At 36.6% G+C, this 26347-nt stretch overlaps 1 protein-coding gene across 9 annotated transcripts in view; it reads right to left on the reverse strand.

Annotated features, from left to right (window-relative positions):
• The window catches only part of STXBP4 (syntaxin binding protein 4), a 115231-nt gene that overhangs the window by 51898 nt on the left and 36986 nt on the right, over positions 1-26347 (reverse strand). For all 9 annotated transcript variants that reach the window (XM_039349514.1, XM_039349511.1, XM_039349517.1 and 6 more), the window contains 8 exons: positions 23595-23691; positions 22097-22191; positions 20823-20912; positions 15288-15353; positions 10591-10770; positions 5844-5960; positions 3968-4017; positions 2566-2699 (listed from right to left, as the gene is read on the reverse strand). In XM_039349514.1, the coding sequence (XP_039205448.1) occupies positions 2566-2699; positions 3968-4017; positions 5844-5960; positions 10591-10770; positions 15288-15353; positions 20823-20912; positions 22097-22191; positions 23595-23691 (829 nt within the window). The remainder of the gene's footprint in view (positions 1-2565; positions 2700-3967; positions 4018-5843; positions 5961-10590; positions 10771-15287; positions 15354-20822; positions 20913-22096; positions 22192-23594; positions 23692-26347) is intronic.

Below are 26347 nucleotides of genomic sequence, written 5' to 3' on the forward strand. Positions count from 1 at the left end.
CCATGAAATCCAGTGTCCTGCATAACATTCACTTTGCAATCACTCTGCCATGATAAAAAGTTATAGGCAATACTGTCTTAAATTGACTATTATTTCAGTGAGTTCTCTATGACATTTTCTTATAGAAGTATAAGCTGGTTTGCAATTTGATTTGATCTAGTTTTAATTCAAAACACTGCAATATGCATTTGAAAGAAGAAGTATTTAACCTTTTGACAGCATTATCAGTATTCCATAAATACTTTGAATAATAAATTAAATGGTCTTGTTTGAGTTAGAAAATCCTTGCTCCTTTCATCAGCAAGGTCAATTATTATTTTTCCCATTTGATTCTAAAATCTGAATACCATTAACAACATTTTCCAGACCGAAAGGGAATAGATAATTAATGTTATTATTATATCAAGGATGACTATGACAGCGTGTGTCTGTATGTGTGTTAGGATTACACAAATTTAAAAGGTGAATTATTCCTTTTCTGAAACTGTGGTCATCACAAATTGAGATTATAAGCAATTCCTAAACAAGCTATGTAAGAATGTCCAACATATAAATAACTTCCAAAATAAAAATATAGAAAAAATATTTATGATGCTAATCATTAAGCATATTCCTCCAGAATAATTTGGCTAATAGAACAGATCTTTAATTCCTTCCTTATAAATGCCTGTGCAAACATAGCATCTTCTACAGTACTAAAAACAAAACAAAGGATGTTTTATATTTAGACAGTTGCCAAGGAAAAGTGTGTATTGTTAAATACATGCTTCCTTCACACTGAATATATTGCCATTCTTCATTAAGTAAAATATTAATTGCAATTGGTTTATAGAACAACAGTGGCTGGAAAAACTAAGTATCCCATAGTTAAGGGATCAACACAGTAAATCTATGTTACTATAAGATTTTTTCCGGTAAAGTAATAATTGGAAGTTGTTATTTCCAATTATAATATGTCAAACTGTAGCATCATTTGAATCCTTAACCATAGTTTGATTCAACACATAGCCTATGGTTGTAAGTTAGCATATCACATTTAAATTTAACTTGAATGTGTTATTCACAGAAAGCAAGACCAACTGATTAATCTGAATCTGAATAAAAAAGTCTGAACACTTCTTTGTAATCACAGTGGAGAAGGATAGGATTGGATCGGATCTGTGCAAGTAGTTCTCATCACAGTTAAACTACGGTTTAGCCTGAAACCCATATGTAGTTTTCTTTATAGGATTGCTGGCATAACTATTCTGATATTTTTTTGGGTATAAAAAAGGCAACATTATTAAATTGGTGTAATTATTTTGTTGAGTCAACTGGATAATGTCTTAAAAGAACATACACTGAATGCTACGGTGGCATACACTTTTTAAAATAATAAATGGCTTCAGGGCAAAAGTCTTCATTTTGTTTTTTTCACAAATTAAAGTTAACTCAATATTGGAATTAACACAACAGGTTTGTTTATTTATTTAACAATGGGAAATACCTATAAATATGCTTCAAAGGAAGGATTTATTGTTAGCTACAGATGGCTGGTTCTGTAACTAAGTGAGTAGCACCAATATACCTCGACTTACAACCATTTGCTTAATTACTGTTAGAAGTTATAACAGACTGTCCTGGGGGTTCTTACAACCTGGTTCTAAAGTTCTGAGGATTGGGCTCCCCATTCAGTCATGGTGACTGAATTTTGGGTGCCTGGCAATGGCTTGCATTTACAGCCGTTTGCAGCATCCCACAGTCACGTGACAACGTTTTACTATGTTTTGCCCAAAACAGCATTTACTTCCAGTTTTTAGCAAAACCAGCCCATACTGAACGATCAGTTTGTTTAACAACTGCAACCTTTACTTTATGATGGCAAAAAAGATTGTAAAGTTAGGTGGGTTCTGTTTTATGATCATCCTGGCTTATGATGGTAATGGGCAAGCTCCAAGGACTACCTGTATACAAATTCAGAAGCAGTTTCTCTAATAACTATTTAGCCAACCGGGGTCATGTGTCTTCTTGAAGAAATAGCAAATGACCCCTCAGTAACTTTTAGAATGGCCTTGTTATAAATTCCATCCATGCAGTACATTTAAATATAACCCTTTTTTTTAAAGTTCTGCTTACTATGAAGATGTGATTACTTCCTATGTATGTTATCCTACCGGCAGAAACAACATTTGGGATAATTAGCACGTAATTTGAAAGCTTCATCTATTTGAATCACAATTTGCTCTTTTTAGTTTTTGCTTTTCATGTTTGCAGTTAAACAAGAATAGGTACAATTATAGACCAAGAATGCATACCCCAACTATTTTTCTCAATTATGTAGTTCGAAAGTCCCAAGTACATATCGTACAGTTGATCTGAATTATTACATCTGTCACCATTTGAACATTTCACGGATGGTTATTTTCCTTTCTTTTGACAAACCACAATGAATTTGGGCACAACCCAAAATATGTCAAATATTCTTTTTTAGAGACATTTAAAAAAGAACAAGAGAAAGCAGTAAGATAGAAACCAAATGAAAATGAAAAAGAAATAGAAAAAGAAGAGCAATCTGATAAAACTCACAATCTGCTTCTAGAATGGACCGGACAGATCTAGCAAGTTCTTTGGCTTCTGTTGCAAGAGATGCCACAAGAGTGTGGCCATTCCGTCCCAGATGTGCAAGGAGCATTTTTGAAGAGATTGTGGCTTTCCTGTCACTGGATAAAATGATCAGAAAAAAAAGAACAAAGCATTTTCTTTACAAGGTCCCAACCTTTCTGCCTTTGTGGACTGGCGGAAGGGGGGGGGAGATAGCATGGGTCTGCGTAAGCAGCGGGCATGCACTCGCCCGCCATCTCCGCAGTCCGGTTCCGAACAGCTCAAGGCCCAGTATTGGGTCATGGTCCACAGCCCTGGTTTAAGTCACTAAATGCATTTTCATTTTCATCTATATCTAGAGTAGTCAAGGATTGATTCACCGGAACACTTTATTCTGACCTGTAATATTTCTCAATATAACCATTTTTTGAAATAGAGGACAAAGAGGTTAAACACTGCATGGTGAAGTGGGCTGCACACTTTGGCTATTTTATAAATATGGATATATGGCAAAAATGTGAGAAACTGGTGTTTTCACATTGTATCCTAATTTAAGAGAGCAATATTATAAAATAATGCACCAATGGTATATGACCTGATTTACAGCCTAAAATGTATAAAAGAATATCAAGTAAGCCTTGAAGATGAAGATGGAGACTTTTTACCATTCACCTTTCGAGGTGGACTTGTGAAAAAGCAAAGGAATTTGCGTGCAAATTAATACACTGTGGATTAACATAGTATTATGATTAAACCAGAATTGTATTTATTGGGCTGTATAGGTCTGTTGGCCAAAAGGTGAGTGAATAATAAATGAACAATTGCATTAAATTGCAACAGAAGACTGAGAGCTATAAATCAACATGACAGCGATCCACATCAACACGTGAGAAAGATTATTAATTAGGTAGAAGTCCTGTATAATTTTATACATGGAAACATGATTCTAATGTTATATTGTATCCACATCTCTCTGCTCTGAAATCTTAAGGGAAGGTGGATTGTATTTAGTATTCTGATAGATTCTAACCCCAAAATCTGATTTTATTCTCAAAATCCCTGAAAACAATTTTCAACAAGACGGGTGAGAACTGAGAACCGTATTCAGATCCATTTTGTGTAACAAATTCAGTTGTTTAGCCTTGGCAAATCAGATATTTCTATAGAGTCAATTCTCTCTATCTGTCTCAAAATAAGACTACTTGTTTCGCCAAACAGAATCTTCTGGGTATCAACGTTATAAAGCTAATTTTTAAAAAAATTTGCAAAAAAGTTCTGTATGGGATTTGTAAGCAAATAGTACCAAAATTTAATAATCAGTTCTCGGATTCTTTGCCCAGAGTTAAAGTATTAATTCAAGAAAATTTCAACAGCACACATTTCTTACCTTAAAGTGACTGGAGGGCTACTGCCATGCAATAGTATTTCGGGTACAGTCTACAGGCAAATGGTAGAAAGCAGAAAAAGAAATAAGTTAAATTAAATAAAATAAAAATTCCAAAAGCAAAATAGCATGGCTTTCTCTTTCACTGATTATATAATCACCAGTCCCCCAAGTGTGCATTTTGAAACCACACAGCTTTATATACCTGTCTCTTAAGGTACGTTAGCTTTGCTGGCAACAATTTACACCCTTCTGAAATCAACAGCCGTTAATACCCTTCTTAATGATTCTTGATTCTTTCAGTTGCTATCACCATAGCAGTTAACAGCCTTATCATTCAGGTGCCTATGAATTCCCTGCTCTTGTTATCAGGAAAGGTAGCGAGGCAAGCAAGTCAGCATCCAATCTGCAGCTGGCATGCTGTAGTCTACCAATAATCCTAACAGTAGTGTTGCATAAAAGCTAAAGTTGGAGACAGGCTTGACTTTGTGAGATATGGACAAGATCACCCCTCTCTCAAGCTGCTTCTGCCAACTTCTGTTTCGTCCTACACCGTGGCATCTAGAACCGGGGTAGCGCAGTAGTTAGAGTGCAGTATGTCAGGCTGACTCTGCTCACTGCCAAGAGTTTGATCCTGACCGGCTCAAGGTTGACTCAGCCTTCCATCCTTCTGAAGTTGGTAAAATGAAAACCCAGACTGTTGGAGGGATTAGGCTGACTCTATAAACCGCTTAGAGAGGGCTGTTAGTCTATGTGCTATTGCTATTATTAGAAGAATGCCTTGAAATATCTCTAGTCCACTGTTCAAATTATGGGAATAAAAGTAGGGAAGAGGTTTAATGAAAATTATCCCCATGTGTTATCTAAATCATGTCCTATGAATATATTTTTAAGACAGAATCTAAGAGATCCAATCAAAAAGGGAAGAAACAAGAACTTCTTCTAGCCTCATATGATTTGAACAATGATCTAGTGACCAAATACATTGTCCAAAGCTTCTATATCGATGTGAAGCTGTAAGACATAATCATGTAAGAACAAGAGAGAGGGGATACTGGAGATGGCAAAAACAATATTGTTAATGAACATCTTTGAGGATTTCTTGAGGGCGGAAGAAAACAAATGTCAGGGATTCTTCTTCCTTCCCTGGTGATCTGCTAGAAAAGCAACTACGGTTAATACAGAAGGCAGATTGTAAAGAGAACCCAACAGCATTAGCTACCTCCCTTTAGAGTTGGCATCATGGATTGTACCACTAAACAAGTTAAAAACTAACAATAACAAAGTAAAAGCCAAAGCAAGGACATATCTTATTATTAAACATTGAGTTAATAATCAGAAAAACATTCAATGAAGTCTTATTTGAGTTTATGAGACAATCTAGATCAGTGTTTCTCAACCTTGACAATTTTAAGGCATGTGGACTTCAACTCCCAGAATTCCACAGCCAGCAATGCTGGCTGTGGAATTTTGGGAGTTGAAGTCCACATGCCTTAAAATTGTCAAGGTTGAGAAACACTGATCTAGAAAGTTCTAATGTGAAAAATCTAGTTTTAGAATTCTGTGATTTTTGAATTACAAACCCTAGATTTGCAGCAATAGCTGAGTTATATAAAATATTTGATATCCTTGCATAGCAACAGGCTCCTGAACAGAGATTTATCTGTTCACAAAGGGACTTACTTTCTCAGAGATGTTCTAGTTCTGCTTTCTGAATTTTTAGTTTTGTTTTTTTTTTTTACTAAAAAGAAGAATACGTTTTCAACCCATTAATAATAATAGTGCAATTAAATAACTTTTAACAACACATCTTTGTAACAATTAATACAATCAACATACTCTAGTCTCTTGAAGGAAAAATATTTGAATTCACCATTACCTCAACAAATTCTAGCAATTTTTCAGTTGCCACCTCAAAGGTCTTCTTGGCTGTTTCAGATTTTCTTAATTGACAATCAAGCACAGTAATCCTCTTCCTTAAATCTTGCATACTCTCCTAGGAAAAAAAGAAATTAAGTAAAAACAAAAACACTAGCATCTAAATATCAAGGTAGGGAGTCAACAAAGGAGCGAAAAGGCATTACCTGTACCAAGATCTGATTTAGCATCCCGACACATTGCAAAATAAACAGTTTTATAGTGGGGGGGGGGTCAAGTGAACTTGAAAGTGATTAAAATACTGGAGAAACTGATCCATATTTTTAAAGAAAAAGTGTAGTCCAGTGCCCTTAGAGATGGTTAATTATTTCCTTAATTTGTAAACTTTTCATGGGTTCTACTTATCTAGCATATGGCATACAATGTCAAGGAAATCTATACACGCTAGACACACACAACGCAGTCCTGACAGCCTAGAATGCTAGTTCATTCTATTCAGTGCTTAGGCATCTATCCTTGGTGCACCGCGGGAGGTGAACTAGCTTTACACCAACTAACTGGGTTGTACATCTATCAGTGACAAGTATAGGAAAAAAATAGGGCTTCCTCTACAAGCAGAGTAAGGAAGCCACACTGAGCGGCAGATATTCACAGTGAGGATAGTATTTGACTGTGGTGTCAAGCTAGGGCACTGGTGGCGAACCTATGGCACGCGTGACAGAGGTGGCACTTGCAGCCCTTTCTGTGGGCACGTGCGCCATTGCCCCATCCCCATCTCCCCCTGCGGCCCCTTCCTCTCCAGAAGCCCCCCTGGAGGAGAGTTGCCCCCAGGCGCGGCCTGCATGGAGCAGCGCAGCCAAGGACATAGCCGGGCAGCAGAGACAAGACTCCGCCCTCGTGCTCCATAGTGTGCAGATGATGCTGCGGGGTGTGAGCGGAGGGCGTGGCTGCCATGGTGATCTGCTACGGTGGGCCATTGAGGCAGTGCATGGCCCTGTGGGTGGGCGGGTGGGGGTGGAGCAAGCAGGGCAGGAGGCGGAGTGGGGGCGGGTTTTGGGCACTCGGTCTCTAAAAGGTTCGCCATCACTGAGCTAGGGTGTAATAAGGTGAATTCAGAAACCTGCTTTGACATACATACTATTTAAATATTAGCCATGGATATCCTGAGCCCTAAGATGATAAAAACAGTACAATTATACCCTCTTCCAAAATTACAACTTTATATTTAAATGTATTGTAGCCCATGGTATAAAAATTGCCTTCACTTATTATGTATTCCAAAACAGAGTTCCCCAACGTTTCCAGCTTTGCGGACTGGTGGGGGGGCAGAGAGAGGGGATGGTTCGCATTTGTGGCTGGCAAGCCACCGCGGCCTGCTGCTCGCACAAATGGAGCACACGCGCAGGCACTCGCCTGCTGTTTGTGCAAGTGAGGATGCGTTCACGTGCTCACCGGCCTTTTCCGCAGCCTGACTGCCACAGGTTGGGGACCCCCGTTCTAAAATCTTGCTACCCTTCCTCATGTATAATTAATTCCAGGTTTTCGTGTTACTCAGATCCATCCAATGGCATGTGTTTGTGTGTAAGACTTCAGTTAAATTTTCAATTCATAAAATTATTGCTTCTTCATCTTCAAAAATTAGCATAGCAAACCAATGCCATTAATTATGATTTGATTATGCTGGAGGATTTACTTTTTGACTCCTCTAAAGATTAAATAGAAAGAGTTTTTTTTCATTTTTTTTCTTCAAAAGACGGATTCCTGTATTATGACAAGCCTTTTTTTATCAATGAAGTTGCTTGACTTCCCCAAAGGAAATTATTGTTACTTTAAGATAAAATTAGCACAAAACAAGGATCATTAAAATGACTTGTTCTCCAAGAACCCATGCTAATATTAGCTGCAGAGGACCCTTCTTGAAGTTCTGGCAGCATCATTTTCCTTTTTGTATGAATGCTGATAGAAATAAGTGCTGCTGCAGACAGAAGGCAACTTGTCTGAAATCTTGTCAGGAGGAAGTAATGTACCAATAAAAGGTACATTAGGGAATATTTGCTCGTCATCTTCTGCAGAGGCATTCTCTTGTGTGCACTGAACTCTTTTCCTCCCTTCCCCATCCTTTGTTAACTAGTTACAAACATCAAACTACAAAGTAGCCAACTACCTTTGGCTATTTGGTATAATTATGGATGAATGTATAGGAACTGCTTGTGATAAGGTAAGAAGCTAAGTTACAAAGCATTGTTATATGGTTTCGCTAGTTTGACTTCGTCAACCGGTCTCTGGGGTTATTGGCCTTATTTACGATTATGCATTTTTTTAAAATAAATTTTTATTGATTTTCTAGTTTTACATTTAAATATTTGAAAAGCAACGTGGTGGCTGAGTTGATCAATAATTCAATAACATACAAATATCTTTAATACGGATCTCAAACTATTACATTAAGTTACTTGTCTGAGCAGGGAGTTGGACTTGACGACCTCCAAGGTCCCTTCCAACTACTACTACTACTACTACTACTACTACTACTACTACTTCTTCTTCTTCTTCTTCTTCTTCTTCTTCTTCTTCTTCTTCTTCTTCTTCTTCTTCTTCTTCTTCTTCTTCTTCTTCTTCTTCTTCTTCTTCTTCTTCTTCTTCTTCTTCTTCCTCCTCCTCCTCTCCTCCTCTCCTCCGCCTCCTCCTTATTATTATTTCCTCTCCTTTCCCCTTGGTATTTACTGTCTCATATTTAAACTAATGCAATTCTAACATTCAATATTTTTAGACAATCAATGTCCTAATTAGTTTTTCCCTATTTTTAGTTTCCCATTAATATTTAAATTTAACGTTTAATATTTATAATTTCCAAGTTTTAAATAATCCCAATTCCCTTTATCACAATTCATCACAAGATCTAATGTTCAGGATACACGTCTTATCTATCTGAATTCTCACCATCTTACATCAACTAATTAATAATACAACTATTATGCATTTTATCTGAACATGGCCTGCTCTAGAGAGGATTCAAGGTACACTTGAATTGCTTAGCCTTGCCTACATACGAAAATCCATGTACATTTGTTTCACAAGACAATTAGCCTCTTACATTATCACAAGCAGTTCTTATATATTCATCCATAATTATACTAAATAGCCAAGGGATCATAATCAAATTCATCTATAACAAAGATTCTGCTATAAATTGTGTACGGTGCTTGATAAAAGGCACTTACTGTATGTTTTAGAGTTTCAGAATGGAGGGAGAGGAAACCCTGTTTTCAAGTGTCTATAAAAATTAAGATTAGTAATCAAGAATCAGATTTAGAGAAATGCTATACTGAGTGAGTGCACATGTATGTACTCAACATAAAACATTATCACCCATGGCAACTTCAGATGGCCTCAACTTACACTGTTAAATGCATGTATATTACCCCATTTTCAGTATGTATGAGTGTGTGTGTATGTATGTATACAAACATTAATACACATACACACACCTATCTAGGAAACTTTTTTAAATAAAAGACAAATTATTGTTTTTTGGCAAATAATTCCCTTGTAGCTTTGTCTTTATTATAATACAAAAGTAGTCCACAGTTCTTTGCTGTGTCTGTAACTTAAAGATCAAGAAAAACTACTTTCAATTAATTGAATTGAATTAAAAGGAGAAATAGGGTATTTTTATGTAGTTAATGCAAAAATTGACTGAAATATTTGTTGCAAACAAGATATGAAGATCACATCTCAGGTAATCCTCAAGTAACAACTAGATTTCTGGTTGTAAGTTATTACAGTCATAAGTCGAGGCTGTTTTTATGACATTTTTGCAGAGCGCATTAAGCAAATCAGTGCAGTCATTAAGTGAGTCATCCCATTCCTTTCTTCTAGGGTCAACATTACTTTTAGCTCTCAAGTTGGCAATGAATTTATTTTAGTCGGTCGTATGCTGGAAAGTCCATAGTTCTTTGGGAAAACTGAAGGATGTTTCATTCTTTGTGGTCTGTTATAAAGTAAATAAAATTTATAGTAAACTGAACATTGGTTGTAGCCTATTTCTACTAACTGAAACATCAACTTGATTGTTTTTGCTTTAAGCGTTATATCATTTCTAGAAAATGCACCAATCAGATAGAATATCTGGTTACCACAGCTGCAACTGAATTTCAGCATTAAAAAGAAAGCATTTGAAATAAAGCTTTATTTTTTTTAAAATATTTATAAAAATAAATAGTAATTATATAACCTCTATAATATTTACTCCCCATTAACCACCATAAAATCCTCTACATAATCAGGTGGGTTATAAATGTTTTGTATAAAATAACCAAAATGAATGTACAGACTAAGGACCCCTAGCTAACTGGAACTCAGATGGAATTAAGTGTTTATAGGACTGCAATTTTAATTTCTGAATAAAATTAAAGCTGTTTCATCCACTGTACAGTTAAAATATAGATCAAATATAAATGCAATATGCTCTATATATCTCGTGCACTTGAGCTACGCCATACTGACCAGCCACCGAAATGAAGCCAAAGTTCATATTTTGTCACTCAAAACACTTCTCTAAAGAAAAAAAAGTGCATAGCTTTTATGCCCCTCTTCCCTTCACAGCACGTTCATTCCAGCTCTTGAATTGTACAAGACAAACAGTGGCTTATTTTAAGAGAACAAATGGAAGAAAAATGAAAAACAGGATACTTGACAGCAGCAAGGAAACCATGGCAACTCTACTAGAGACTACTGGAAGTGCTTACTTTATTTTGGCCACCACCGTGATCAGCCAGCTGAGCCCTCAGCCTGGTGATTTCTATCTCCAACAAACTGATTACTTCCTCGTAGTCCAGTTCCATTCCACGAGCTTGCTTTTGGGCAGCTTCTGCGAGGTGGATTCTGCTTCGTAAGGTTCTCGCCTCCTCCACAGATGCCTTGGCTTCCTACAGGGAATCAAGTTCTATTTTTAAAATGTACCATTCGTGCTAACTAGATACTTTCATTTTGCTTTGACTATGTAAAGTTACTTTAAATGCGTCTTTTCTCCTTTCGAAACAGCTAAAAAAAAAAAAAAAACAGACCCAAAGAGCTGCAAATACATGTACTATTGCAGAAAGAGTTGCTCCAAGAAAAAAAGAATAAAAATGCTTGAGAATTCCCAAAGCCAATTCCCTCTTCCATCGTTTCAGCTTGCCCTTCTGACACTCTCTATTCAACAGTGCCTTCGTTGTGGTCCTCCCTGTGGACACAACCTTTCCTGGACATTCAGGTGGGCCTTTTTATTTAAAGGTATGGAAGACTTGGTTTCTCCCCTGAGCATTGGGCCAAGTTATTTGGTGAGGCTATCTTGGTGCTGTGATTTTGTGTGTTTTGTTTATATATATATATATTATTAGTTTTTTTTTATCATAACAATCTTTAGTATTTACTAAGCAACATGTTGTCTGGGTTTACATATTTAACATCAATAGTAATAGTTTCCATTCCTATCCTTTATTCTGTTTTTCTAACCATTTATAAAATTTTTCCCATGTTTGGAAAATGAGTCTTGTTTCCCTTTCATTTTCAATGCGAGCCTATCCATTTCTACACAGTCCAAAATTTTCTTAATTGTATCTTCTTCAGATGGTATTTCTTCGTTTTTCCAATATTGAGCAAATGTAATTCTCGCTGCTGTTGATACATATAATATTAAGTATACACATTTTTATCATATTTTTTTGAGATTATACCTAAGCAAAATAGTTCTGGATTATAGTCTATATGTGCTTCTATCATCTTCTTTAGCCACCTATGTATTTTTGATCAAAAGTTTTTGTTTTAGTGCATGTCCACCAAAGATGGTAATGTTTCCAATAATTGCTAGATATATTTTTAAACATTTTTGCTAGTCTTGCAGGTGGTAAATGCCATCTATAGAACATTTTATATAGATTTTCTTTATAAGCAGCTACCCTTGTTATTTTATAGTTTCTTTCCCATAGGTTTTGCCATTTTTCTAGCTCTACAGTGTGCCCAAATTTTTTTGCCCAAGTTATCATTGTTTCCTTAATGTTCATCTTCCATCTTTAAATTTAACAGAAAATTGTACAATTTCTTAATCAATTTGTCATCTGATGACAATAGTATCTGGTCAAACGCTGTCTGATCTTTGTAAAAACCATATATTTTAAAAACCATATATTTTTGCATCTTTCTCATATCTCATTTGCATTTGCAAATGTGGCTACCATCAAAGCTCTATGCCCTATTCTTCCAATTGTTTAGTTTGTAGTTTCCCATCAATATTCAAAATATCTTTATAAGTCACAAGTTTCTCATAGTTAATTAAATTTGGGTGAACAAACGCCTCCATTGTCGAGATCCATTCTGGTATTTTCATGTTAATGCTCGATTTTATCTTTTCCCATGTCAAAAGCAATTTCTTATATAGTGGTTTTGAAAGTGTTTATGAATTTTTTGTTCTTCCCATAACATAGAAATGCGTGCCATTTGTAGGTCATGCCCTTCTAGGTATAATAGTCTTTTGTTTCTAAGGATTATCCATTCTTTTAACTATGTTAATGCAGCTGCTTGACAGTACAAAACCCAACCTGGTAGCCCAAAGCCTCCATTTTCTTTCGCTTCTTGTAACATTTTCAATCTAATTCTGGCTTTTTTTTTGTTGCGAAATAAATTTCAGTATCGATGCATTTAATTCATAAAAAAAAATTCTCAATTTTTATTGGTATTGTTTGAAATAAGAAAAGAAGTTTTGGTAGAATGTTCATTTTCACAGTCACTATTCTTCCCAAAATTGATAGTTGTAGATTTTCCCATTTTTCCAGGTCTAGTTTTATTTGTTCTAGTAATTTTACATAATTGTCTTCTTTTATTGTTGCGCACCTTGCTGTTAGATATATCCCCAAGTATTTCACTTTCTTGACTATTTGAAGGTCTGTTTTTTTCTGACAACTGATTTTTTTGTTTTATCTGTAAGATTTTAAACTATAACTTTAGTCTTTTCTCTATTTATTTTCAGTCCTGCTACTTCTCCAAATTCTTCGATCTTTGCTAATAATTTAGAACTTCTCTCTAAAGGATCCTCTACTATAAATACCAAGTCATCTGCAAAAGCTTGTAGTTTGTACTTTTCATCTTTTATCTCCATTCCTTTAATTTCTGGGTCCTGTCTAACATTTCTGTTCAGCACTTCCAGGGTTAGAATAAATAATAGTGGAGATAGTGGACACCCTTGTCTTGTACCTTTTTTTAATATTGAAACTCTCCATGAAATCTCCATTCATAATTATTTTAGCTTTTTGTCTATGATAAATTGTTTGGATTATATTCATAAATTTTTCTCCAAAATCCATATAGTTTAGTTGTTGAACCATAAATTGCCAATTGATATTATCAAAAGCCTTCTGTGCATCTAGAAAGATTAATGCCATTTGTTTCCTTGAATGCATTTCATAATATTCCAATTTATCTAAAATCATTTTTAAATTACTCCTTATTTGTCTCTTTGGTAAGAATCCATTTTGATCTGAATGTATAAATTCAATCAAAAATCTCTTTAATTTTTATTTTCTCTCTCCATGCCAGCAAAAAAGAACAAAGGAGAAACAACCAAAACTAACTAGAAAAGGAAAATAAAACACTAAACTATAAAAAGAAATCCTTTAAACCGCTCTGTCCGCTTCAAAAGTTACTCACCGAGACTCTTTAACCGCGGAGATAGAAGCGGCGGTTCCTTTTGCTTCCGAAGAAGCAAAAACAGCTGGGAGGCGGAGATCAGCAGGAGCTCCGAGGGAACGCTCCTTCCACCCCCTCAAGGAAAAAATCCAGAGGGGGTTCAGGGGTTCTACCTCTACTCCTGCGTTCTCTACCCCTTCCCTTTGCCCGGGAAGGGGATTCCGAACCGCGGGCCAGCTGATGCGCGCTGTGCCCCGCGGCTCTGACACCTTCCCAGCTGGACGGCTACAAAGTAGCCGCCATCATCGCCGCCACGTACCGGAAGCTCCCCAAAAATCTCTTTAATTTTTCTGCTATTATTGAAGCAAAGATTTTATAATCCACATTTAGTAGAGATATTGGTCTGTAATTCTTTATCTGGGTCAAGTCTGAGTCTTCTTTGGGTATTAGTGTAATATTAGCTTCTATCCATATAGTTGGTAATTTGGCTTTTAATAATACCTCGTTACACCTTGCATTGGTAAGATTAGTGTATCTTGTAAGCATTTGTAAAATTCTGCCGGTAGCCCATTTGGGCCTGGTGTCTTGTCATTTTTTTGTTTTTTTATAGCTTCTCTCAACTCCATCACTGTTATTTTTCCATTTAGCACGTTCTTGAAGTTCTCTGAGATTTTTGTAGCTTAACATTCTCTATACATTGCGTTATTTTTTCCTGAGGAATTTCTTCTATATTTAAAGTATTATTTTTTTTACTGCATCATTTTGACATTGTAAATCGCCTCTCATATCTTGTAAATTATTTATCAATTTCTTCTCTCTTTCTTTTTTCAGTTTATAAGCCAATCATCTTTTCGGCTTATTATCATTTAAAAAAATGTTTTGCTTTTTTGAATTGTTAGGTCATTTCTTCAGCTTTTATTAAATGTAATTTATGTTTTATTATCTCCATTTGTTTTTTAAGACTTTTCTTTTATGGGTTTCTTTGTAATTCTAATTCTAGTCTTATAAGTTCTTCTTTTAGTTTAGTTTGTTGTTGTTTTTTGTCTTTCATCTTTTTTGCCCTATAAGTTATGGATAATCCTCTAAAATATTCTTTGGCTGTGTCCCAAATATTAAGTGAACATCTTGTTTGCTATGGCACAGGTCTCCAACCTTTCCGGGCTCGAGGATCAGAGGGAAGGATAGCAGCTTCAAAATTGGCACACGTGCATGTGTACACACTGGTGCAGTACTAGCAGACTCATTCACGCATGCGGCATGCCCTGGCCCCATGCGCATGCGCGAATGGCGGTGCACGCCCCACGGCAGCTAGTGGCCTGTTTGTGCATGTGAAAATGGGCCACGCAAACCACCTGGGCTAGCGGCACATGCGCAAATAGACTGCGGACACCCGCCCCATGCTAGCATCCCCGTCTACGCTTATGCAGATGTTGGGATGTTTTCCAAAAATGTCGCAAGTCGTAGTAATGTGACTGTGGCATGCGGCAAATGGAGGACAGTGGCCAAGCACCCAAATGCAGTCATGTGGCCATGTGGGTGGGTGCAGAGGCAGACATCAGAACTTTGAATCCATGTTATAGGTAACTTTTACCAGGATTTGTTGTAACTTTGAATGGTCGCTAAGAGACCTGTTGTTAGTTGAAGACTATCTGTATTATAAATTATGTAATCAAGATATGAAATATGGAAAACGGATATCTCAGAAACAAGGAATATCTTTCAGTGTGGGGGAAAAAAAAACAGAGCGAATTACTTAATTTAATTTTACAGATATTCTACCCACTTGTTTGGTAATCCGCAACTCTTCAGCTAGTTGTTTTCTCACACATTCTGACTTTGCCAATTCTTCCTAAGACATATATGGAGAAAAGATAAGCAGTAAATTTAGAGATTTTTCCCACCCCCTCCCATCATTCAATGACATTTTGATATAAGAAAATCTGGTTAAAGCAACTCCCAAAAAATGATTTCAGCTTCCTATAAAACAGACCAAAGCTTCTGAGAATCTGAAACCCCCTTTTCAAAGCACTGCTCTATCTTTCTCTTCCTGTGACAATGGGTGTTCCCATCTGCCTCCCAATCCCATCAGTCCTATCTTCCCAAATCTCTAGAAATCCCTCCTATCCAATATCACATACTACCCAGTCCTAATCATCCCACCACCCCAGGGGGCTGCATCTGATTAATACTCATAATCTCCCTGAGTCTGCCCACCATAAACCAAACTCAAAAAATTGATTATCCACTTATATCTTTCAGAACCTGTTTCTTTCATAAGTGCCACGTAAGTGGCAACCACCTAAACTACTATCAAGGAAACGATGCACATGTTCCTCTTTTCCTTACTTGGAGAGGAACCAGTCATTTTTTCCTTCCACTTCACCCAATCCAACTTTATTAACAGTATTGTTCCACCAGTGAAAAGGTGATTGCTTCTAATTGCTAAAAAAAGAAAAAAGAAAAAGAAGGCTGCAACTCAGTATCCCTCTTATTTGGGATGAGATAGTGGTGACAAAATTAACATTCTGAACGTATCTAAGGGAAATTTCCTGTTGTACTGCTTCATAGCTAACAAGAGTTATTTTCTTAGAAATATAAAGATTCAAATTAAGCTCACATTTTCAATTCCCCCCCCCTATTCCACTGAGGTATTTCTAATTCTGCTTCCTCACAACATGTGCATATGTGACACACAATACACAAATGCACAGAAGGAACATTTTGGCTCCTTTTGTTCTACAAGGACAACCATGGCTACATTATTGGGAGTGTCAAGGTCTCCTGACTGCCAATCAGAATCAGTTGTTTTCTTTGGAGGTTTTACTGAAGCAATCAAGTCAAGAGTAACCTGTATCAGTCAGAAGAGCAGATCAGAAACGCCTCAGCCTTTTAACGGCAGAAAGTCATTCATCAGATTGGTTTGTTCTTTTTCACAGTGTTAGAGATCAGCCATTACTGGTAGTCCTTGACTTATAACAGTTCATTTAGTGACTGTTTGAAGTTACAACTGCACTGGAAAAAGTGGCTTGTGACCATTTTTCACTTACAACTGTTGCAGCATTCTCCATGGTCACGTGATCAAAATTCAGCCACTTGGCAACTGACTCATATTTATGACGGCTGCAGTGTCCCAGGGTCATCTGATCACCTTTTGTAACCCTTCTGACAAGCAAAGTCAATGGGGAAGCCAGATTTACTTAACAACCAGGTTACTAGCCTAACCACTGCAGTGATTCACTCACCAACTGTGGCAAGAAGGGTTGTAAAATGGGGCAAAACACACTTAACAACTGTCTTGCTTAGCAACAGATATCTTGGGCTCAACTGTGATCATAAGTTGAGGACTACCTGTATGTACAATCTCCCCCCTTCATTCTGGAAATGCACCCTGCAGCTGTTTGTGCTTATTTAAAAATTATGGATGCGCAATTGTTCAAATAGCAAATATGGTTAGCTTGCAATGCTAAATATGAAGGAAGATATTTGGGTTCTGTAAAAAAAAAACCCAACAGAACAGACTTGTTATTTTTATTGACATTCCCTTCCTAATGGCATCTGAAAGCAGTAAACTGACAGTAAACTGAAACCTTGTGGGAAAGGCATGACAATGTTATATATATACATATATATACATACATACATACATACAAACATACATATATATATATATTGTTTATATTAAACAGGCTGGTTTATTATATCCTGGTGTTCGTTTTTTCTTTTATTTGTTAGCATACATATATGTGTGTGTGTGTGTGTGTGTGTGTGTGTGTATGTATATGTGTGTGCATGTGTGTGTGTGTATGTATATATGAGAGAAAAATGCTTAATTTGCCTTAAAATGGTGGGTTAAAAAAAGAAATAAAAATGCTGACAAAAGAGGAAAAAGGAGCAAATGTCCCCCACAATATTGTTAAAGGAAGACAGTAATAGGTCAAATTTTAGCTGGAAAGAGGAAACCTGTAATTGGATCGCCATTCTTGCGATGGAAACATCTGTCAGGGTGCAAGTAAATGGGGAATCGGGCTCTCCTCAAAAGAAATGAAGCGCTTCAAATTTTCACTGAATAATTTGTTTTAAAAACTGGGGAACTGCAAGTGCAAGTCAGATACTCCACCACATACCTAAAGATATGATTCCCTTCTGTAACCAATGAACCAAGGTGACTGAATTTCTTCCTATGGGGAGATGGACTTTAGGGCTGTGCGTTCACTGACACATATTCGTCCTCTGCTCCAAACTAGCTCAGAACGGTGGTTTAAGCAGATCCAGGCAGCTTTTAAAGGAGAATATTTGTGGCTCAGGGTTGAAATGAGGGGGTCTATGGTGCTCTTTGAATTTGTTTTCTTGCAGACATTTCATTACCCAAACTGGGTAACAACCACCAGCGCTAGTCAAAATAGGTAACCTCATCAGTGCTAGTGACTTGGTCGCTGCCTTGGTTGCAAGAAAGCAACCAAGCTCAGAGATCACAAAGTACACACACACATACACGCTCCCCGTTCTTGCAGACTAGCTGTCCGGGTTAGCAAAGCAAACCACAAAACAGCCCCACACTAGAAGGCAGCCTGTGAGAATGCCCCTTACTATTTCCTCTTGCCCTTTCCCCAGCATGGTGCCACTTGCTACTTTTTCTGGGTATGGTTGAGTATATTCTTAAACAAGAATATTTGTTTATCTACATGGGGCCCCAAAGCATTTGTGGAAATAATTATAATGTTAGGCATCTCCAAACCTATGCTTTGCAGCTCTGTTGGATTAATTCTTATCACGGGCAGCCAACTACTGATGAGAGTTGCTGTCCACACTGGGAAAACTTGATCTAAGAGTCCCTGATGAAAAAACTCTCAATTTCCCTTCTTTACAGAAACAATCTCAAGGGACCTCCCTTGAGCTCTCTTCACTGCTTTCTGACTTCTATTTACGTTCATCACATTAGATTCAGTTGGTTAAACAACTCCTCTTAATTCTACTTATTCAAAGCTTTACATAAATAAGTTAGTTCAGCGAGGCTCATAGTTAAAAATAATCAAAATTAAAGCAGTGCGTTTACAAATTAAAGCATGCACAGGGTCCAACAATACGTCACTGGAATAGGTAGCAATAGCAATTACACGTTGCCAGCATTAAAGACATATTGTGGAAGTCTGCAGAGAATTGTCCTGGGGACATATCCAAGGACGTAATCAAACAAATGATTATTGTAATTACTTAACAAATTAACTCTTGGTGTAGACAATCACATAGGAACAATGATTATTTCATGAAGTTGGTAGAGAACTAATGAAACAAAAATTATGACCCCAGAAACCGTCTGCCAGTACAGCATTTTAAATCTTACACTAAGTTACACTTTAAAAAGGTTTAAAGCCCGGTATGTGTTTAAGACTAGAAATCTCTGCTTCTTATTATGAAGCATCAATCAAATCTTTATTATGGTCATAGACCAGCATAAGAAAAGTAGGGTATAGCCATTAAAAAAGCGCAGAAGATAAAAATAAAAACTAAAAAGATTATGAAAAGCTGTAAGATACAATACATACATGAATGAAAGACTAAAAGTATATTAAAAAGAGAGAAACTTAAAAGGACAGTGACATTAGATGGGTACGGGGGAGCATAGAAGGTTAGTATATGGTACATCCATCAAGTTACAGGGCATTGTAATATGATGAATTAGCTATTCATTAAATCTAGCTTATAGCACAGGTCATCACCTGATAAATTTTGTTGCTGCACAGAACCTAACAACACTATATGTTGTAGTAGGATTTCTTAAGAAGCACATCTTTATACGATTCATATTTTTTTTTTGTCTTCTGAATGAAAGTTAAATGAGGATATCTATGTTGCAAGCTATCTTGAGTCAGTCTATTGAACAGGCAATCATTTGGGAAGTTGAGAGTCCCTGAGAACAACAGCAACCACAATGGAAGTTGTTGTGATATCAGGTTCTTTAAGCAAGTCAACCCACACAATCAAATAAAACAAAAGGGTATAGAGTTCCACTTGGCTGACCTTGGCTGGGCCACAAAGCTAAATCAAGTTGGGTCTGGTTGGTAGTTGGAAGACAAACCACCAGGGAATTCTTACAGACTAGTTTGGTAACTCGGAAAAAAATATCCCAGAAGGCAATAGCTGAAAAAACTGCGCAAATATACCCCTGTAGTCGCCAAGGATTATGTTTAACTTGCAAGCCACTTTACCTCTTCCTAATTAACAGGAAAGATATTTTAAAAATAAGTTCTGTTTTCATTCAACTCCCACGCCCCTCCAAAGGTTTCAGGGCAACATACCAAAAATACAGTGGATCAAAGGGAATGGAATGGATTAAAAATATTAATATATAAATTGTATGGCTGTGAAAGTTGGACCATAAGAAAGGCTGAGCACAAAAGAATTGAGGCCTTTGAACTATGGTGCTGGACTCCTGCGAGTCCCCTGGACTGCAAGGCGATCAAACCGGTCAGTCCTAGAGGAGATCAACCCCGACTGCTCTTTAGAAGGCCAGATCCTGAAGTTGAAACTCAAGTACTTTGGCCACCTAATGAGAAGGAAGGACTCACTGGAGAAGAGCCTAATGCTGGGAAAGATTGAGGGAAATAGAAGAAGAGGACAACAGAGAATGAGGTGGCTGGATGGAGTCACTGAAGCAGTAGGTGTGAGCTTTAAATGGACTCCAGAAGATGGTAGAGGACAGGAAGACCTGGAGGAACATTGTCCATGGGATTGCGATGGGTTGGACACGACTTCGCAACTAACAACAATAACAAATATATAAATTATAAAGCAACCAGAAATAATTACTGGTAAACAATAACTGGGACAGGACTCTATTTATTTACAAAGACTGTCCAAATCCAGATGATTCAAGCAGTGTACCACATCAAAAGAAAAATTCCAAAAGAACAAAGTGTGTCTCTCGAAAAGAACATTAAAGAGATATGTGAAATCCTAACATCTTAAAAGGGGTTTCACCTTTCATCCACCCTAACCCAAAGCTTGGGGAAATAGATTTTTAGAGATTTTTTTAATGATAGGTGGGGTTGGGGCCATATAAGAATCTGGAAGGATGACGGCAGCAAGAGAGAAAAATTTTGTAATTTTTGTAAAATTTTTCAATAAAAAAAAGAACACAATTAAACTGCATCGTATTTAGAAATTTTTTACAGTACAGTATAAAGAAAGCAAATAATACTAATTTTATTTAATCATTCTACATTTAGCTCACCTTTTTACTAAGTGGTAAGTACTGCAATGTGTTTAAAATATACAAAGATCAGTGCAGATGTTTAAATTGATCAAAGCAAAATGTCACCTTCAGTTGACATATTTCTTTCAAAGCTTCATTTTTCTCTTTCCTAAGTTGTTCCATTTCATATCTTTCCAAATGATCGCAAGATACAAGCTGTATGCATTAAAAAAAACCAGAAGTAGAAGTTGAGGGAATATATGTATACAAATAACAGAAAAATAACAACATGTCTGTTATTTAACCTAATACTCTAAGCGTACTAATTCAGTCCACTGAATAAAAACTCTTTTCTACTATATAAATAAAGTTACAAAAAAACTACAGGAACACCGACAGAGGGTGGGTGGAGAACTATTTCATTTTTAGATTTTGAAATACTGGATAATGTACTGTACCTGTAGTCCTTGACTTACAACTGGTTGTTTAACAAATATTCAAAGTTATGATGGATTTAAAAAAAAGCAACTTATGCCTGGCTTTGAAGTTACAATTACCCCCCCCCCCATAGTCACATGACTGAGATTAGTGACTTTTTTGCCGTTTTCTGGATATGCTGGATTTGTTTAAAGACCACGTGATTCACTTAGCAACATGGTGATTTGTTTTAAGATTGTCATAAAAATGGCTGTAAAATCAGGTCCAGTCACAAAGATTTACAACAGAAATTCTGGGCTCCATTGTGGTCATAAGTTGAGGACTACCTCAAGTAGTAGTTTATCTGGCAATGCTATTTACATTAGTGAAAACAAGCTTGATTTATTTACTACAGATAAATAAATATGAACACAAGTGGTCTAGCTAAACTCTCCCAAGCTATAATTAAAATGGCAACAAGACAAATAATTCATGAAAGATAGCAGTAGAAAAGCGAGTGAAATTATAATCAAATGGTTAGCTTTCAAAAATTGCTGGGACCTTTAAAGAAAAAGTTTTTAATTTGCCCATGGGGAGCCAGCCACATCGAAGATGCTGTAACTCCAGGGCATCAGAAGCCTGCTGCTATTAGTGCCTAATTTGTCATCCACGATTATATAAACTTTCTCTAACTACTGCCCTCAAGGGAAGTTGGGAATCTAATTCTACATCTGGGATGGTGCTGGGTGAGGGAAGACTATTTTAACTAAGTGTACATTGTGCACAATAATTAGCTACAATTTGTGGACAACATGGTTGTATAACAGCATTGAAAGTAGTTTTCACCTTGTTATGAGAGCGACTAGATATTCTATCCTTTCTAGTCATCCCTTTGAAAGACCACAGTAGGCTGGAAGTCTTCGAGGAATTTAAAATCAAAATTTCACCACATTTTATTTGGAGGTAAGAATTATATTATTTACCTGTGAATCTAGTAATTTAGCAATTTCATGAATAGGGCTGTGACCAGTCTCATCCAGCTGCTGAGAAAACAAATTTCTTGCCACCTGAACAAAATCTAACATATAATTTAAGTCAGAACAATAGTGTCAATCACAGAAAAATCAACATGTTTTTCATTAAACAACCCTGTTAGCATTTCAAAACTTCGGTTTTGGCTCTAAACTAAAATCTTGCCAAGAAAACTGCACGGACTTTTCTGTACGGTCACCAAGAGTCAAGACTGACTCAAAGAGACAAAAGAGAGCAAACGCTAAAGCCTGGACACTTCCTCCTTCTCCCCCTCATGCATTCAGAATCATTTAGGTAAACTAGCATGAAGTAAAAAATTGAAAGCCGTGGGCTTGTGATTGCTTTCCAAGCTAAAATTGTGTGCAGCAGCACAACCTTGGTTTCTTTTTCATATATGAAAAGCAAACATCACACCATTGCTGTCATATAGACCGAATAGAAGGATAAATTACAGTTTTTATTAAAGAAGAAGTAACTGATTGTTAGTTCCAACTGATCTGATGGCTGAAGCAAATCTTTCAGAGGAAGTGTAGATGCAAATCTAAGTGAATGTGCATGCACACATATGCAGCTAAGCTTTCTATACAACTGTGTTAACCTGGGGAAAAATGACTATTTCAATGATTCAAAGAGAAATAGTTTGCGTGGGCTCCTGTGTGTTGAGTAGCTCTTCCAAATTTTGCTATTGTGTTAATGCAGTGCAGAAATTTAACCTCCAACAGCCATAGGAATTTTATCACCTTAGCTCTGAATATGGGATGGGCCCATGCAATCTTAAGTCTCATAATTCTAATTAATTAATATTTAATTAAAATGCAATTTGCACTGTTTTTTTGAGGTAAAACATTGCATTAGGCAACAAAAGCCAAGAGAAATGATAAGCTCTGAGGAGAACTCGTTTCCTGCTTCATGGTGAAAATGAGCAGGACAAAGAAAATGTGCTATGGAATGCATTTGGTGATGAAGAGCCCAGGATCAGGCCTTAAATTTTCATTCATTATCTTAAAATATAATACCTGCAATCAGGTCTGTCTAAATTTTGTTCTCTTAATGGTTACCCATATATCTATGGAAAGCTCACAACAAAAATACGAGGACACTAAGATCTTCTTAACCAACTTTATTCCTCATCTGCAAATTTGACCCACTAACAATCCTGCTCCTTTTAATTTATTCTGCACATTTGTTCTTTTTTCTTAAATATGATGGAATAAGGTTGTCTAATAAGTGTTTTAATTTGTAATTAAGAAAGTGCTGGGTAGCAAATGCCTTTAAAATGGGAATGCAAATCTTAACACTATACACATTATACATAAGGGACTTCATGGAGTGCTTGACCAAATATCCAATCAACCCTGAAGCACACCTAGTGACTTCTGTCCTGAAGAATTGTATGTAGAATTTTGAAATCTCCCTTGTAGTTTCCTAAAAATCCCTTCACTTAATTACCTCCAAAACAGACTGTTCCTTCAGAATCCCTTGGTAGCTGTTTCCTTAGGATTTCTTGCTCTTCTTCTGTAGGCTGAATCCCAAGATACTTCAAAGCCTGATCAAGAAAAAGAAATGGAAGAAAAAACCTGAAAGCAAGGAGGCTTCGGGTTTTCTAATCAAAAAGGTGCCTTAAGACTTTGCTTTATAGCTCTGGGTTAGAAACAAAACCTGTGTGATAGTTCTCCCTTTCACAAACAGAAAGTGAACTTTTTTATGTGAAGAAACTGTTTTCACTGGGTAATGTTGGTACTATCCGCAAATTAAAAAAAAAAAAAGTATTCAGCTTTCAGATTCAGTCAAACCTAGGTTGTTCTCTATTCTTATTATTTTCAACAGGCTCTGGCTGAAATTGATGAAAAATTCAGAACAGCGATGTTGAGAAGATCATACTCTTCACTGGCCTAAGCACACGAATAAGACCTATTTGCAAAGAATGTATAAAAGCCATTTACTAACTGCCTTCCCAGATATAAACATAGATTCAGGAGGGACATTTCTGAAAAGCAGCTGATGCAATTTGAGACAGCTCTTCAACAACATTTCTACTTCTAAAATAAACAAGGGACAAAAGGGAGAATAAATCCTAAAAACACATTTTCACTGAATAGATACCATATGCCAAAACAATACGTCTTAAAGTAAACTGATATTGCAAAACCCAAGTTTTTCTTTCTTCTGTCAGTATTATTAAAAGGTGAAAAGGACAGTATAATAAAAGCAAATAAATTCCTCTTGGTCAACAATTTTGAAAAATAACGGCAAAGTATAATGAATAATGAAAGTATATTGATAAAAGTATTTAAAGGGGGGGGAGTTATGCTACTGAGAACCAAGCATTTTTCTCTCAAATTGTAGATATTTCAAAGAAGCAAACATAAGGAATAATGGGAACACTTCAAATATCAAGAGGAAATTTCACTAAATATAGGTAGTGCCAAACCAAAGAGGTTAAAATATTCCAATAGTCAGGGATAATGATTTATGCTACAGATAAATGCAGTACACCTATGGAGTGCATCGTTTCAAATCATACAGAAATAATTCTGCAAATCTTTTGATTATTTTGAAGGAGTATTATTCATACCTGATGTATCAAATCATACAGAAATAATTCTGCAAATCTTTTGATTATTTTGAAGGAGTATTATTCATACCTGATGTACTGAAAGTATTTTTGGCTAGAGTCCAGGCACAACTTCTGTTCAAGGCCCAATTGAGGCCATATAGCTTCTTCACTCCTTTGGTGAGGGTACAGTTTAAATTTTCAAGGAACATATTTTAAGTTCCACAGGGTGTTCCTAATGTGGATTTACACCTAGAGCTGAACATGACTAAAACTGAGACACATATGCTTCTACTGATACTGGTTAAACTACTTTCCCATCCCATGAGTAGGAGGGATTAAGAGCACATGAAGCGTTAGTACCACTTTATAATGCCTTGATAAGACCAGATTTGGAATACTGCATTCATGATATAAAAAAGATGTTGAGACTCTAGAACAGGCATGTCAAACTTGCGCCGTCACATGATATCGCATGACGTATTGGGACTTGTTGACATTGGGACAGCAATGGGGTGGACGTGGTTTTGGCGTGATGCATTTGGCCCACGGGCTGCCAGTTTGACATGCCTGCTCTAGAAAGAGTGCAGAGAAGAGCAACAAAGATGATTAGAGGACTGGAGACTAAGCTATGTGAAGATCAGTTGCAGGATTTGGGTATAGCTGGTCTAGAGAAAAGAAGGATTAGAGAAAAAAAGCTGTATTCCAGTATTTGAGAAGAAGGGGTCAACCTATTTTCCAAGGCACCAGAAGGCAAGACAAGAAACAATGGATAGAAACTAATCAGAGAACCAACCTAGAACTAAGGAGAAATTTCCTATTAGTGAGAACAATTAATCAGTGAAACAATTTGCCTCCAGAAATGGTGGATGCTCCAACACTGGAGGTTTTTAAGAAGAGACGGGACAGCTATTTGTCTGAAATGGTATAAGATCCCCTACTCGAGCAGGGGGTTGGACTAGAAGACCTCCAAGGTCCCTTCCCACTGTTATTCTGAGGAGGATTCCTTTCTCCTTCAGTGTGCAAATAAGCTTGGCCTCCTGGTTTTAATTTATTTTTGTCTCATCCTAGAGTAGTACGAATAAGAAATTTAAGGATGTGGTTTCTCACCTGAAACAGTTCTAATGATGAGATGTGAGCACATACAGCCATTAAACAGTATGCCATAGACCTGGAAAGCCAATTAGATCTAGTTGTCCTACTTAAAGATATGCTCCTGGGCAATCATTCCTCTTTTTTCAAAGTATTTAAGCTAAATAACATTTCCCAAAATCAGAAGAGATTTAATGTCCTTCCAAAGTTGAGATATACTTTCAGGTTATTTTATTTAAATAAAGACTCTTCCTATGTGAAGAGGTATTGAAACATTGCCATGTTTTGTTACATTGCCTTTATTAGAAAGAAGCCAAATTATAGGTTACAAATTTTCACCAAGTCAGATTTTGAGGCTAAATGGATTCATTCCACTCATAATCAACATTGCCAACATAATTACATTCTTCTTAACGTGGCTATTTTTTTTTGTTTACTAGTTGTAAAATAATTTGTCCTTTGACATCAGTTTTATAATTATTTAGTTTTGTGAGCTTTATTTTCCATTTCTTCTTTCATTCACTCAATTTACGCAGTATGGGATCTCCTCTTTGTG

This window comes from Crotalus tigris, unplaced genomic scaffold (assembly GCF_016545835.1).
Source record: "Crotalus tigris isolate CLP2741 ecotype Arizona unplaced genomic scaffold, ASM1654583v1 scf7180000018282.538533, whole genome shotgun sequence".
Classification (NCBI taxonomy): domain Eukaryota; kingdom Metazoa; phylum Chordata; class Lepidosauria; order Squamata; family Viperidae; genus Crotalus; species Crotalus tigris.